Source organism: Corylus avellana, chromosome ca5, assembly GCF_901000735.1.
Source record: "Corylus avellana chromosome ca5, CavTom2PMs-1.0".
Lineage (NCBI taxonomy): Eukaryota > Viridiplantae > Streptophyta > Magnoliopsida > Fagales > Betulaceae > Corylus > Corylus avellana.
The window spans coordinates 14501432-14518400 of NC_081545.1; the positions used below are offsets into that span (position 1 = coordinate 14501432).

Below are 16969 nucleotides of genomic sequence, written 5' to 3' on the forward strand. Positions count from 1 at the left end.
GTTTTCCCTTCACATATTTAGCTAAAAAGAATAAAATCATATTTCTTTTTCTTTGTTTTCCTTTTTTTTTTTTTTTTTTTTGAAAATAGGATGGTATCACAAATATTGAAAGCATTGCAATGCTTTCTTCTTAGCTAGAATTCATGATCTTACTTCGAGCTAAAGTACTTGATGCACGTGGAGGACCATGCTATCGATTCAATATCATTGCTCTTCAACAACTCCCAAATGAAGATGAATGAGCTTCCACAATCTAACAAATCAAAGCTCAACAACTTTTTCTTTTTTTTTCTTTGTGTTTTTTAAAAAACTTTTGCTATGAAGTAATGGCACAAAATGAAAACAAACGAGTATATTTTTACTCTAGAGTGTGTTTGTTTGTCTTCCTATGACAGACACTATAAACCAAAAACTATGCTCTCTTTTGGCATGAGAACCTATATGTACAGTTTATTTTTTACACATGTACCTACTCAATTACCTAATACTATAGTCTTAGTTAACTATAATCACTTCACAACACTAAATATCACAGGGATAAAAAAACACAAGGAATGAAGCACGTGCCTTCTGACTAGTATTCTAAAAGTAAAGCAAAACAAGCGTAAGTTATGCTTAAAATTTTGGAAAATATGTCAAGGTGACAAGTTTTTAATTTTATAAATGTAAGACCCAAACTTTGAAAATTTTAAATCTAAATCTAACTAAGGGCCCTAAGATAAGGGCCACTTTTATATATTATGGGGCCATGGCCCCAGTATCTTTTATTTTATTTTATTTTATTTTTTTAATTTTTTTTTTAATAAGGACATAATTATATCTTTTATGATAAATGCTAACATTCCAAATTTTTGTTTCAAAAGTTGATTTCTAAATGATTTGTCACAATCTCATGAGTTTGTGACACACTTCTCAAAATAAAAATAATAAATCTCATGAGATGATGAGATTTTTTATTTTCACCTTGAAATTGTTTTTCTACTTTCGTTTTCAAATTTTCAAAAACAAAAACAGAAAACATTTCCAAACAGAAATTACCCAAATCAGGAATCACTTGCAAACTGTTTGGCAACCCATGAATTGACCAAAACAAAATTCAATTGGAGCAAGCTCATTCAGCCCAATTCATGTGTTTGACACAAAAACGAACTTACAATTCAATTTATATATTTGAAACCCCAACCAATCTACAAGAATAGAATTAGAATTCATGTGAATTCTCTACCAATTTCCAACACATTTTACAAATTTCCCAAAAAAAGGAACATCCATATGCATTTACACAAATCAAGAGAATTCAATTTTATTTCATGTCCACTCCGAACAAATTAATACAACAGCAAAACCAGTTCAATACATTTCATTAACGAATTAAATTGTCAATTCATTTCCTAACAATGAATTGCTTAGTCCAAATGGAAGGTTAAAGTAGCAAAATCTGCAACTCACTGAACTTCATTTTCATCCACAAGTCATAATCACATTTCCAATGAAACTAAATATCTTCTTTTTCTTGCCTTATGTGAAAAAACTCCTGAGCAAATTCTATCAGAACCAGATGAAGCCCTCATCTTCCTCCAATCTTTATTTCTGACTTAAAACAATAACTTGGTTTTGTATCATAGAATACTCATCCTGTGCTGGCTAAGGCATGGACGCATTGGGTGGCTCATTTTATTCATTTTAGGTAACAACAATACACACTCTAGAGATAATGGCCACCATTCACCTTCTTACCAATGCATCTAAGCCATTCTTCTTTGGGTGCTAGCAAAGACATCATAATGCTTCCAAAGCTACTTCCAAAGATGTCACTCAAAAAATGCATCTAATCTTCTTCATGGCGCCACATTCTATCGGCATCAAATATGCAATCCCTCTTCCGCAACAAGACCTGCAATAAACCGATAATTCTGAGTCCAATGTGAGACAATTTGTTCATGCCAACCGTAAAATAATTTATGTAATTATACTGGCAGCATCAAGAGGCAATATAAATTTATTTGGGATAACCAGAGAGCTAGCTGGAATTGCAAATGATTTGGGGTTGACAACTAACTCCCATGAATCAGTTGCAAGCCAAGAAAGCAAGCAGCTCACACCCAACGCCACCTTAAATGAAGGGGAAAAGAAAGTAAAAAGAAGTGACATGTCTCCATGTCTAATCCCAAACAGCATCATTGATATACAATGGCAGGGACAACCATTAATTCTCTCACATCGGTTTCCACCAATATCACCCAAGTATTGTCTCATATTACACAAGACAAAAAATCTGTGTTAATATAAACAAACAAATATCATTTGTTGTCACTAGTCTTTGTGTCAGGTCACACAGTAGTTCTTATTATGCATCCCACTGACAACCATTGGTTCCTTGGTCCACTAAGCCTGCTGATGTTGTCCATTGGCAACCTTAAGGCATTCTGAGAACATACCACTACACATGCAATTCAAGAGAATTTAATTAAGCCTAAAAACAAAGTAATTGGTCTTAGTTAAGAGTTGTTTCAAGGGCTTCAATTCATAGTGGATTTGCATAACTCTGATAAAGGGACGAATCCAACAGAGTTGAATGAGGCTTATGTAAAGAATTTCATTGTTTGAGTGCTTATACAATCACATAATGGACCTTCAAATTAAACCAATAGACAATTAAAGCCAAGTTCTTATCTAAGAAAGGAGGTCATCAATCCTACGCAAGTTACATGTTCCTTCTGATAACTTATAAAAAAAAGTCATATGTTCTTTTTTGCTTTAGTTCTTGCAGAAGCATTTGGTCATTTCATAAGGGAGCATTGTATGTATAGGGGGGTGGCCAACAATTAAACAGCCAAAAGATCCTGTAGATCAAAGAAGAAATCAAAATTGACAATCCAGTTATAGTTGAGGAAGAGTAAAATCATATTTCCTTCCACAAAGGAGTGAAAAATTAATCAGAACAAACACTAAATGTCATGCGGTATGATATAGTTTTCAACAATAAAACGAAATATCCAAATTGCAAGACCATATTGATATATAACATCATCAGTGCAATTTTCTTGATATGAGAATTGCTAAAACACTATATAGAAAGGTCAATGTGATATCAACCTGAATAAATAGAAAAATAATAATAATAATAATAATAATAAATAAAAATAAAATAATCACAGTGCCAACTAGTGGGTTATTTAACTTGTAAAGAACAACAATCTACATTACCAAATGAAATGTATCAATTGGCATCTATAGAGATCCCAATAGAAAGAAATAACTGGATTGTTTATCCTACCTCTTGGAAGAAATTAAGCTGAAAGTTCTTATCATAGCAAAAATATATTTTATTTCACAACTCTCAATTTAATCAGCCATAATTTGATACTTACAAGCAGAGAAATTTAGAAAAATTGTCTAGAAATTTTCTTTAGGAAATTCCAAAGAAAGAAGGTCATGATAAATTGACAGCGAGGGGACTAATTATAGCAAACCTCGATTGCATGGAACATTAAACGAAAAATAAAATCAAATCAAATAAAGGAAAAAGAAAGAGAGAAGAAGAATAAAATATTAGCCCATCAAAGTTGGAAGCAAGGCTAATTGCAGAATACTTTAGTAAATATACATTATATACACAGATCTATGATTCAATTGTCTTCAACACCCAAAAAATTTACAGTGAACAATAAAATTTGCCGTTGGATTACTTAAAATACACAATCTAATAAAAAGCATTCTGAAAATTCCTAGACATGACAGTGTGCACCTTCATATGAACTTTCAAGTTCATGAATTACCCTTAAATAATGCCACTGCAAAACAGTAGTAGAAAAAAAGAGAATCTAAACCAAACACTCAACATCTCCACAAAGCTCTCACTTAGACTATTTCAAAGTGTCAAATCAATCAAGACATAAAAGCAGATGCCTTCAGGATGCATATCTAAATCAGCTGCATCAATGTCTTATTTATAAATTTTTTGGTTTGCTTCATTTCAGCAAAGCACTTGCTCAACACATTTATAGTAGCGTCAAAACAGTTATATCTTTCATTTCCTTCCATTGGACAATATTTGCAGGCTTAGATATGAAACAGGTGGTTGCACTTGCCCAATACCATTTTAGTGTCAATCTACTAGCACCATGAGGACAAAATCAGAGAATCAATTTTCAAGCTTATCTACCACAACAATTCCATGGATGATTCACAAGGACATACTTTGGAATAATTGCCATTAGTGCTTCTCCGCATGTCCACTAATTAAAGGATAACTGAAGAAAAAAGACTGCAATAGCTGACACCCTGAATTCATGTATCAAGTAGAATGTCGATGCAACTTATGAGCATATTCGTTGCATAAGTAAAATATCATATGTAAACATGCTGGTCCACCTTAACCTACTTGAGCCAGAAAAGCTCTTACAAAGACAAGAACACAAATTTAAAATCAGTAGCTCTCCACCATTACATTTGAAATCTTTGTCAATCGATCATCCCAAACTGTCAAGTACTTAAGACAATGCAGACAGAAGAAAAGAAAAATCACACTTTCTGGAAACTTTGGAAAATATCTTAAATTACTAGAACACAAATTTGAACCTCTCCTTCATCACCTTCAATGTTGTCAAAAGATAATTCCAGTAAAAGAGTAAAACCTAGACAACAAATACCTGATGAAGAAGCAATGAGACTTTCTTGACTATTTTTAAGAAACATGGATACAAGTGCATAGATCTCATATTTTCTAAAAAGACTGCACAATTGGCTTGTAAATTTATGCAATCAAAAACCCTTTAAACAATATAAGCTGATTTATCTAGGACCCACCTATTTGGCCATAACATGAATATTATTAAAGTCAAATTTCATAAAAAATTATTTGTCAAACATTACTCACATGAAAATCACCCCTAATACACCAACTCCAGTCAGCGAAGGACATGGAGAGCCTCAGGTCCATCCACACTGAGTCCAAACAATGTCAATGATCTTCCTGCCAGAAATAACACAAATAAGAAAATTTCCTGCATTATAACAGAAGGTTGTTTTGCAAAACACTGAAGAAGATAGACACATCAAATAACATCTCAAGGGCACATATTCAGTAGATCACTCTAAGGAAGTCTATGAGCCATCATTGAATAGGAAAAGATATTCACCTCTGAGTCCATCAACTTTAAGCAACTGTCATGACCGCTAAGCTTATAATAAGCCTCCTAGATGTGTGCCTACTTTTCCTTGAAGCCAAGGTTATTTTAGCAGTCTTCTACTCACATGCATTGCCACAGAGAATGTAAGGTATGCAATGCAGGTACAGTAAAATGTACTTTGTCACTGTCCACTAACCCAGATTCAGTATAGTAATCTATTTCTCAGTAAAAGGCTTATTAGTTCAAAACAACCAACATTTAAAACAATGGCATTTACACGGTGTTTGCTAAGATCATGATCCAAATAGGATAGCAGTTGAAAAACTATATGAAAATCATCAGTGCAATAGACGACCCAATCGAATTTTTGATCGAAGCTTCCTTGCTTCACTTGTAAACCCAGAACAGCGGAGACCATCGAGAACAGCATGTTGGGTTGACCTGAGTATTTTCATGCCACCTTTTAAGCAAGAAAGCAAAAGCTTGGATGCACAACGGAACCTCCTTTCCCTACAAAGGTTGTGCACCAAGGAGGTGTAGGTAAACGAATCCTTAACCTCCATAGATTCAAACAATTTCATTGCATGATCAGTCTGACCAGCTTTACACAATCCATCAATCATGCAGTTGAAGGCAACCAAGTTTGAATCAAAGCCCATGGTATTCATATAATTCAAATGTCGTTGAGCGCCTTCAATATTCCCAGCCTTGCACAATCCATCAATTATAATTGTGTGGGTATACTTGTCGCATTTCAAACCTCCGTTCTCTATCTCATCCAACAAGTTAAAAGCAGCTTCCAAATTACCTTCTTTACAATATAGATTAATTAGGGTGTTATAAGACACTAAATCAAGCTCAATTCCATTCCTGACCATCTGCTCCATGTAATCATTTGCCTCTTTTCTCTTTCCCGTCTTAACTAAAGCACCAATGCTAGTGCAGTATGCAAAGCCATCAAATGTATAGCCTCTACTCTTCATCTCTGACAAGATATCAAGCCCTTGTTCAAACTGCCTAGATCTAAAGCAGCATTTCATAACTGTAGTGTAGGTTATGGCATTTGGTTGATGACCAGATTCCCCAAGCTCCTTGAGGATCCTCCTTGCGGCCCCTAATCTACCTGCCTTGCAAAGCCCATTAATTAGAATATTATAAGTCACTAATTCGGGAACAAGCCCATGACGTTGTAAATTCCTAAATAACCCAAGGGCATTATCTGTAAATCCATTTTTACAAAGTCCGTTGATCATTATGTTAAATGTACTTGGATCAGGAGAAAGATTGCTAAGTATAATATCCCGAAAAACCCTATAAGCTTCATCCGGTTTTCCCAATTTAAAGAAGCAATGCATCAAAGTGTTGTAACTCCACACATCAGGATGTATACCTGCTTGAAGCATTTCTTCAAACAGATCCAAACATCGTGATAATAAGCAAGTCCTGGCGGCACCAGCCAGCAAAGAATTGTATGTAACAACATTTGGACTTATTCCAGCTTCTCTCATTCTATAAAGTATTGAATGGGCTGCATCAGTGCCGAAAAAATAACAATGCGCATCAATCAGTGTATTGTAAGTTACCACATCCGGAAGTACCCCTAATCTTATACCGTCAATGATAACTGCCTCAGCTTTTTCCAATTGCTGCGCTTTACAAAATGAAGCTATACATATATTCAACAACCTGGTGGACAATCTACAAACCATTATTTACGTCAGCCCAAGTAACTACCAACAGGACCTGCAATATATTAGAAACATCACGTGTAAGATAAATTCCACCACTTCCCCAATAACAAATAAAATGAAATAAAAAAAATAAAAAATAAAATAAAATAAAATAAAAAGAGCCGAGTAAGGAGACAAATAAATCTATAATAATTGTTTTGGCTTCCACACCTCAATCAGGTTGCTTGCTATTTATTCATTTATAGAAGTATTGGTTACAAAAATCTTATCAACAAATCTATCTGCTATACATGCAATTACACAATCATTTATCTAATTTATCTATACATTTGAATTGCACTTTTTATCTTCTATCTTCTATCTTCTTTATCTTTATGTTAACAACTCCCTTCTTATCTGTAGGAATCGTTTGATGATCATCCTCTTCTGGTTTTGTTTGAACCATGGATGAGGAGGGTTTTTATTTTAGATTGCTGAAAATCAAAGAGGATAAATATTTTAGATTGCTTATCGCTGGGTTGTGTTTCTAAATTTTTTCTGCTGTTCAGGAATTTGTGGATATGCTAAACAATTTCTGCCTGGGTTGTGTTTCTAGATAACACAATTTATTGGGAAAAAAAAAAGGGGAGGAAAAAACAAAGGAAGAGGAAGAACTACAGTACACAGGAAATAATACAAATGCTCTAAAAGTTACAATATAATGTTTAAGAGATCCCAAAATTCCAAGAAAGAGGAAGATGGGATACCACCTATAGCAATCATCAATCACACGAAAGACCTAACAGACATAAACTTAAAAATATTTTGAGATAATGCAATAAGTCAGGCTATTCACAGCACTCTAAATTGTCCAATAAGAAAAAGAGGAACAGTCATCCATAATCGAACTAATTCTATGCTGATCAACCGTGCATTTTCAACACTATTAAAAAAATATGTCTCAGTTATCACCCACTGAACCCCAAAGAAAGAACAGTAGTGGCAAAAAAAAATCTCTTGCAACAAATGATTGTCAACAATCTTGCCACTAACTTTGTACAGCACCAATCCACAAGTGTTGTATGGCAGTTTTAGTAGGTGCCATACAAATTTGTTCTTAGTTCTCTTCATGTTTTCTATGCCTTCTTTCCTTTGTTTTGGCTACCAAATAACATATTTGAAATTTGAAAATGAGTTTAGTTTTAAATAAGTTAGGTTTTAACTAACATATTTGAAATTTCTTTCTCCATGCATGCACCAGTAAGTACTATATATAATAGACTGCCCCCACCTCTGGAATTATGAGGGATTCATATATATGAACATGATCTCTTTACTCTTATGGGGAGTTGCTTGATTGATCCTATTAAGTACTTCTTCTCCCTCTTGAAAGAATAAATGGAAAAACTTTGTGTCATGGATACTGTGATGATGATGATGATGATGATGCATGTTAATTTACAATCTTTTAAAACAGCTTGTAAAAGATTAAAAGAAATAAGTGAAGTTTTCTTAAAATGATATATATACTGTGCATGTTAATTTACAATCTTCTAGGCTAACCACACACTGTTATGGACACCAATGCTGGCATTGACCCTGCATACTTATCTGCTGTGTAAATTTTCAGATTGTGAACCCCGGTAACAGAAACATCAGGGACATCCCAGGATTGGCACCTCCAGCTCCCTCAAGGAGGCTTTTGTGGGTTGCAGAACATTTTGATTAGAATCCCCATTTCATTGCAGTTTTCCCACTCAGATATGAATCGTGTTGTAGTTCATGACAAAGGGAGGTCAGAGGAATGCTGTTTGTGGGCGTCACTCGTTTTTTTTTTTTCTTAATTTTCTTTCTTTAATTTTATCCGTTCTTGCCTGATATGTGCATATCCTGTTTATGATTCTCTTTTATGTGTAATTTGTGTAAATGAGCCGAGCTTGGGCGAGCTTGGCTTGTCCGGGCTCGCTCGTTTACTTTGAGGCCAGGCTCGAGCTCGACATGAGCCTAGAAATGTTGCGATAGGGTTGGAACCATGTTCGAGCTCGAGCTCGTCTATTTTGGTCGAGCTTGAGCTCAAGCTCGATTAATTTTGGGATGTGCATTTGGCAAAAATGATTCAATCCTAGAATTCAGTATTATGTGAAAGACCAACACCCATCTGTTAGATACTTTTTCTGCTCTAATTTCATCAAACACAAACCATAATTCAGTAAAAAACAGAAACCCCAATACCTATCTATCCAAAAATATTTACACATTTTTCTGGGCAACCAAACAAACACATCAAACGGCAAAACCCCAAACCACCCACCACCCAAGAAGAAACGGAGAAAAAAGAAAAAACCCAAAAAGAAAAGAAAAACCCACAAATCTTATCACCTCCTCCGCCTCCGATCCGCGGCATACTGCGAGAGTGAAACGACCTCCGAGAGCGGCGTGGACACCGGGGTTGGCAGCGGCAAGTTCTTGGAAACAGGGCACGAGCCGTTCAGCTTCAGCCAGGCGTCGAGGTGTGTGGTTGCTGCGGTGGTGGTGGTGGCTGCTGTTGGGGGCACTGGGGGAGTGGTGGGAGCGGCAACAGAGATAGGAGGCGAGGAGGATGGTGGAGACCGTGAGGGGAGAGTCGAGAGAATGGAGAGATCAGAGATGATAGATTTACGTTAAATTTGGGGTTCTCTAATTTGCACGCATTACGGAATTAATCCTCTGTGTGCGTCTGATAGTGAGACCGGTTCCATGCAAGCATAGTAGATGATCTACACCGTTTATTAGGATCTTGACTTTCTTATTCAATTTAGAACGTTCGATTAATGAGCTTATTATGTCATGTGGAGCACCATATAATTCTTTTAAATTGGTTTACACTTGTATGCGATAGATCAAATACAACGGTCAAGATTAAATTCAATTAAATTGGACGGCTACGATTAAATTTAATAAAAATTTCAAAATATAAAATTTAGGAATTAGGAATAAAAATTGTGTTATGTAGTATTATTTAGGGTCAGTTTATTATTTCAATTTCAATAATTACGATTTTAAAAATTATGTTTTTTTCAATCAAGCATTTTTTTTTTCTTATTTTAGATTAAGTATTTTTTAAATTACAATGTAAAATGCTTTATGTCACACACTCACACACACTAATCACTATTATCATATTACATATAGTATTATTTAGTTAATATATTAAAATGTTAATGCTTAACACGAGTCAAGTATATAATGTCAATATTAATATATATTGTATCTTATATGTAAACATTTATATACTTATATGATTGTATGATTATATGGGTCAATGTTAATTTTTATATACTTATATTTTATGATCTCATGATTACGATTCATGACATATATATGATTTAAATTCAAACTGTTAATTTTTTACTTACTACAAATTGTGATTATAATGTATAAATTATAAGAAATATATTATTTACTTAATTATTAATCATTTAAATTTAATCTAATGGTAATGCTCAAACTCTAAGTCTTAAATTCCTCATAATGTAATATGAGGAATTGCTTATGTAACAATTTGCAGGAAGTAAAAATTGTTAAGTTTTTACTTACTGTAAATTGTGATTATAATATATAAATTATAAGAAACACATTAGTTACTTAATTATTAATCATTTTGTTGGGGATAAAATCCACTATGGGTCCCACTATCTCTCAACAACCCTTAATTATCTCATAAGGTCCTACATGATCTTATAAGGTCTTACGTTATCTGAACTACCTCACATTATCTCCCCACTATTTCAAATGATTCTTTAATGATCTGTAGGGAGAAGATTAAGGAAGCAGTTATAGAGATAAAACCCTATAAAAGAGACTCAAGACAGAGGAAAAGGGGGATCGATGATTATTTCTCAATACATTGCTAGCTCCGGCTACTTTTTGATCCTATATACGACTGCTAACTTAAGCATCAGAGGGTCTACGGGGCCTTCCCCGTAGACTCCTTTGACGCTCTTATTATTTTGTAGGAGCCCGAAGGTCATTGATTAGAGACACCTCGAAGAACGTGAAGATCACACCAAATGGAAATTGTTAGATCCAAAAAATGCTTCAACAGTTTGGCGCCGTCTGTGGGAACCGACTAGGTTCTTGCAAAATCAAAATCCGTTATGGTGGTGATCAAGCGTTTGGGCGATACATCAACCAGCCGAAATCAAATCGACACAGATCTATAATCACAGATAGATCCACCCCATGGCGATTTGCATCACTAGTTTGTTTTCGCCAGATCTACAGTTATCCAACGGATATGCGTAGACCTACATTCATCGATCCCGGATCCCCTTTGTAGCGATTTGCGTCGTCAACATCAGATTCACCTGATCTACCACAGAAAAGTATAGAAGCGAAGGAGAAGATGCGTCTCGGGGCTTTGAATGGCAGTCCTGCAATTTTTATTTTCCTATTTTAAGGAAAGACGTTTGCTGACACTTTTGCCCCCACTCTGGGGTCCAACCTCAACTTCTACGTTGGTTCATACTGTAAAAGTGAGGGGTAAATGCAACTTCTCAACCGGAATGTGTAGGGGGACAATCTCCACTGTAGCAATCAAAAAGTAGGCAAAAAGAAAGCTTTCAGTTCCCTAGGTCGGACGATAATCAAAGATAAGTTCACTTTTTACTTGGCTTTTCTCTTTGTTACAATAATATGTGGTAAAATATATATAATACGTGGTACCTTATCAAGATAGGCCCACGTGATGGCATGTTTAGCTTTAATATTTGCAAAAGTCATGCTATTGCGCATGGCTACTCCTGACCAACACTTTGAATTTGAGGAGAATTCTCCTTAACTGGTGCCCACTTTCATGCAAAGCTAGGCGGTTAGTAAACCAACATTTACAGGCGTGACCCCACGATTTGAATGGCTTTTTCCATGTTTTGCTTTCAGAAACTAACGCACCTCAATTTTACGGAGATAAGGGGGGTGCATACTTGTTTTTCGTTTTCTACTGTTTCTGCAGGGAGAAAGAAATCGAAAAAGTTGTGCAATGTCCAAAGAAGGTCCACCCACTTGCTGGTTGCATCTCTACGACCGACGATCTACATGTCACTCCACATGGACGACGTGCAGGGTCACCACAAGCAAAACCAGCAAGCCATGGATCCCACCGAGGACTTTATAGTCTCAACCCAGGTTTGCCGGATTCCGACTCCGGCGAGTGCAGTAAGCTCTCCAGCGAGCCTAGCGAGTCCCTTGGCGAGTCCTCCAGCGAACTCCGCCGAGACTGCCAAACTCGGCGAGCCTGCCTGCTGAGTTCGCCGAGCCTTATTCGGACTATGGGTCACCGAGCCCTCATTATTATTTTGAGGAAATGCGTCTGACGTATGTCTTCTCATAAGAAAAGAAAAACAATTAAGTTGCTTCTTATTTTGTGCGCATTCACACACAAAACCACATAGTGCCAGGCACTAGGAGAAGATATTTTGTATATCTTTATATCGTAAATTTGCAATTCACAATTTACAATTATGCCATTATTCTTGTTGTCTTCTACAACATTTGGAGAAAAAGCTTTTCCTGAATAACCCATGCAGGTTCTCACGCCTAGCAGCGACCTCTCCTGTAGACCAGCGGCGAACGAGCAAGCCTCGCGCAACGCAACCTAGCCTCAGAAAACGCCAGCGTCGACCCAGTCTCGGATTCACCATGAATGAGCCTGCCTTAGATAGTGGGTCACCGAGTTGTCGTTAAAGCGCTGACCCGGTCTCAGACTCACCATGAACGAGCCTGCTTTGGACAATGGGTCACTGAGTCCTCGAAGCATCGACCCAGTCTTGGATTCACCATGAATGAGCCTGCCTTAGACAGTGGGTCACTGAGTTGTCGTCAAAGCGCCGACCCGGTCTCGGACTCACCATGAACAAGCCTGCTTTGGACAATGGGTCACTGAGTCCTGTTGTCGAAGCACCAACCGGGTCTCAGGCTCACCATGAACAAGCCTTCCTCAGTCACCGAGCCTCAGGTCCATCTAAATGGGTTGTCTTGAGGATCACCGGACCTTGCGTCTAATGTTGGCGAACTAGACTCAGGTTCATGTCCGCCCCACCTGAGTGCAGCGTTGCCCAAAGCAAGAGAGGATGGGTCATCCCGGGAAAAAATCCGAGGCCTGAGTCTGTAGAAATCCGAGGCCTGAGTCTGAAGAAATCCGAGGCCCGAGTCTACAGAAATCCGAGGCCCGAGTCTGAATAAATTTAAGGCCTGAGGCCGAAGAGAGCCGAGACCTGAGTCTCACCAGCCGAGGCTTGAGGCTGAAGAGAGCCGAGACCCGAGGCCTAAGTCTACAGAAATCCGAGGTCTGAGTCTGCAGAAACCCGAGGCCCGAGTCTAAAGAAATTCGAGGCCCGAGTCTGCAAAAATCTGGGGCCCGAGTCTAAATAAATTCGAGGCCTGAGGCCGAAGAGAGCCGAGACCTGAGTCTCACCAGCCGAGGCCTGAGGCTGAAGAGAGCCGAGACCTGAGTCTCACCAGCCGAGACCCGAGACTTGAGTCTGTAGAAAGCTGAGACCCGAGGCTTAAGGTTGAAGAGAGCCGAGACCTAAGTCTGCAGAGAGCCGAGACCCGAGGCCTAAGGCTGAAGAGAGCCGAAGCCTGAGTCTGCAAAGAGCCGAGACCCGAGGCCTGAGGCTAAAGAGACCCAAGGCCAGAGTCCGCTGAATTACCAGGTGTGCCGAGTCACAAAGCTTCTAAGCTTTGTCTAGACTGCAAAGCCTGCCTCGGACGGTCTGAAGATGACGACATTCTTATGTCACAAGGAGAAAATGGATGTGGCTATTGATGAAGCTATCTCACGGGTGATGTCCATGGTTCAGTCTCCAGAGGCTCGCCAGCAATACCATCGTCTGCTTGAAAGATACTGCCAAGCTAAGTTAATGAGAGTAAGATAGAATCAGCATTATTGCATGACATGATGCACCTGACTGACTCCCCTCAAGCTTGCCGATCCACGCGAATGGCCGCTGACTCACCTTAAGATGAGTGGTGAAACGGTCCTAAATTAAATTTACGGGCTCAAGCAAATGGGCTTGCAATGTTATTACGGGGGGTCACAATCTCCAGCATGTGAGTCCTAAAACTCGGGTAACGAGCCTAGCAAGCTCAGACATTTCACAGTGGCCAACCCCTCAGTCTGTGCCGATCACCACTTCAGGTTCGCCGGACACTAAGTCTTGCCAAGTCTGACCTTCGGCAAAACAACCTCGGGTCGCCAACCTAAACTCAGGTTCACCGACCCTTCTTTTCGGATTTATAATTATCAATTATATATTGCTTGGATGCATTCACTTGTTCTCATTTTGTCCAGAAAAAATTCGAGAGTCCGAGAATTAAACTCCTAGACAAACTCCGAGAAATTTTCCAAAGAAAAATTCCGAGAGTCCAAAAAGTCAAATTCCCGAGGATGGGTCATCCTGCAAAATTCTGAGGAAGAATCCCGAGAGTCATAACTCAGGGAAAAATTCCGAGGAAAAATCTCAAGAGACGACTCTTAAGGGAAAAATTCCGAGGATCTCAAGAGAACTCTTAAGGGAAAAATTCCGAGGAAGAATCCCAAGAGTCACAACTCCGAGGGAACAATTCCGAGGAAAAAATCCCAAGAGCCAACTACTTTGAGAGCACCAAGTCCTTAGCTTTAAGGAACCAAAATGAAAATAATTTTCTAGGTTTATTAATGCTCAATTCGTTATTATATTGCTTGGATGCATGCACTTGCTTGGTGTCTTTCTCCTTTTGTGCAGAAAAAACTCAAACCGAAATTCCTAGACAAACTCATAAATTTTTTGAAGAAAATTCCAAGAGTCCGTGGATGAATTTTCGAGAGATTTCCGAGTCAAAAATCCGAGAAGCAAAAAATCTAAGGAGCAAATTTCCTGAAGAGAAATATTTTGAGGATCACTCCACCTCCTGAGGCCCGAGCATCACTCCGCCTCCCAAGGAAGCCTCGCCCTGCCAGATAAGTCTCTGTGAACTTATTTTATTTAGTTGTATGTGATTTTTTTAGCCAACTGTGGAAAAGCATGTTCACTTCTTGCATAGGTTTCACGTGTAAGAAAAAAGAAAAAAGAAAAAAGAAAAAAAAGAACCATATCTCTTTATGCCTAATTTGCCTTTTTGCAAGCTTTGTTTAAAAGCAAAAACTCATTGACCTCATCAGGTTGATGACTGCGGGATTCGTAAAAAGAAGATTCCTTCTGCATTTAAAACCAAAAACAATATTTCTTTTTACATCAATTGCCATAAATAAGTATACGTATATTTATAATTGTTAAATGCTTTTGTCATTTACCAGAATCAAAGCACAATTTACAATTCTAAATACATATGCGTATGGCTCTTGATGAAAAGACAATAATACAAGAATGTCTCTGTTGAAGATGTGTTTTAATGCATTAAAATAAATGCATGCCTGATTAGAATAATTCTAAATTTTGGTCTTGGTGAAAGCCAATGGCAATTCAAAAATCATTGGGTATCTAATATGTCCTTTTGTGAGAGGCATGCTCCTCTCGTGAGAACAACTTTGTCATATTTTAGCTTTAATAGCATTCTACACCCTTAGTTCTGATTTCCTAGGATTATGGTTGCTTGGGCTTGATAATAGTCAACTGTGTTTCATACACCGTAAGAAGGCATGCTGTTACTCGATTTTAGTGCAACATGCTCTATATTCTTCTTTCAATTTTGTGCAGTGAATAACATAGAGGAAAAAGTGCACAATGTGGCTTATAGTACAAAAGCACTTCATTCCATCCCGAGATGACACAAACCTGAAATCTGAGCAGTATAAAGTAGATTCGGTGCCTTTACTCAAGCCCAACAGAGTATGGCACCCAACCTTCTGAAACAAACTCAACCGAGTAACTCATTTAAGAGAAGCAGATATACTCGCGGGCTCCCATGAACAAGCCCTCCTCAAAGCCACCGGCGCCAACCCCTCTTTGGCACCGACAGCTATCCACACTCGGTGACTTCTCGGATCACCGAGAAGTAAAGAAACACATTTGATAGATACCAGTAAACAACATCTGAGATAAGTGGTTGCTTTCCCTTGCATCCTCTTTTATTTGCAAGATCTGATTCATGAACACTAGCTATTAAAAGGGTTTCATGATAATTGTGGAATCTCTATACTAACCTTCATCTAAGTAGATGATAAAGTTTTATGTTCCATCACTAATTTATAATGCAGTCTAAAAGGACTCGTATGGTTAGTGTTTGTCGTTTTGTGCAGATCCCAAAACAAAACAATGGTTTAATGGTTAAACCCTTCTTGCACAAACCCATGTGGGTTCAAAGCAAAGAATGGCAAGAAGAAGTTGTCCATTTCGGTAGACATACTATCAGCTCAGCCCCAAGCTAACACTCACTCTTCCAAGGCTTGTTATAAAAGCTTGCGTGAAGGCATGCCAAAAGTGGCTGGGCACAAAGATGAGCAAATGTCAGCCAAGAAGTATTAGCTAGAGCAACTCCTATCCACTAAACTTATTACTCAATTTAAGTGTCTTATCACTGATGCCACTCCTGCCACATAGAATAGGGGGTACATATTCTATTTTTATACTATATGCATCTTATAACCAAATACATGCAGGAAAAGTTCAATGTATGAGGAGTTTGTTCCTGAGCTACCATTAAATGGCTGCCGACAAAATGCTCTGCCTACTAAAACCTTGAGCCTAAGCACACCAAGGAGTTCCATCCCAAGATGCGAAGAGACTGGGCTTCCTAATTGCTCTAAATATTGATCTCATGAAAGGCCATTTCACAATTTATGGGGTATCATGGTGGACAAGGGGAGCTCATTTCCAAGAAGCGGAACTTGCTTTTGGTGGCTTACAAGAACATGATCAAAGAGCGTATAGTTTCATACGGCTGAGCATCACTCCGCCTCATACGGCTGAGCATTGCTTCGCCACACCAAGGCCAAGCTTCGTTGAGCTTCGCCGCTCCCTGCTAAGTCCATGATTGCCTCACCCTCGCTCGCTATTGCCGGATCTTGCCGAAAGTTCACATGATCCCAAGATTTTCTAGGAATCCGAACAAAAGGATCCTGAGAGTCACATATCCAAGAATGGGGGGTATCTAGTTTGAAGATCATCTATGAAATTTGAAGAAACGGCTTGGTGAGCACAAATGAGGCAG

At 38.0% G+C, this 16969-nt stretch overlaps 1 protein-coding gene across 4 annotated transcripts; it reads right to left on the reverse strand.

Moving 5' to 3' along the window:
• Positions 1-1289: 1289 nt before the first annotated feature.
• On the reverse strand, positions 1290-9468 carry LOC132181321 (putative pentatricopeptide repeat-containing protein At4g17915). 4 transcript variants are annotated; one of them, XM_059594494.1, is made up of 4 exons: positions 9182-9468; positions 5142-6875; positions 4880-4971; positions 1290-1894 (listed from the first exon to the last, which is right to left on the reverse strand). In XM_059594494.1, the coding sequence occupies exon 2, from the start codon at positions 6839-6841 to the stop codon at positions 5471-5473; it is 1371 nt and encodes a 456-aa protein (XP_059450477.1). In that variant the 5' UTR covers positions 6842-6875; positions 9182-9468; the 3' UTR covers positions 1290-1894; positions 4880-4971; positions 5142-5470. The 4 variants fall into 4 exon arrangements, with proteins under 4 accessions (XP_059450477.1, XP_059450476.1, XP_059450474.1 ...); XM_059594493.1 differs by having other exon boundaries at positions 4880-4975; XM_059594491.1 differs by having other exon boundaries at positions 4880-6875.
• Positions 9469-16969: the final 7501 nt, after the last annotated feature.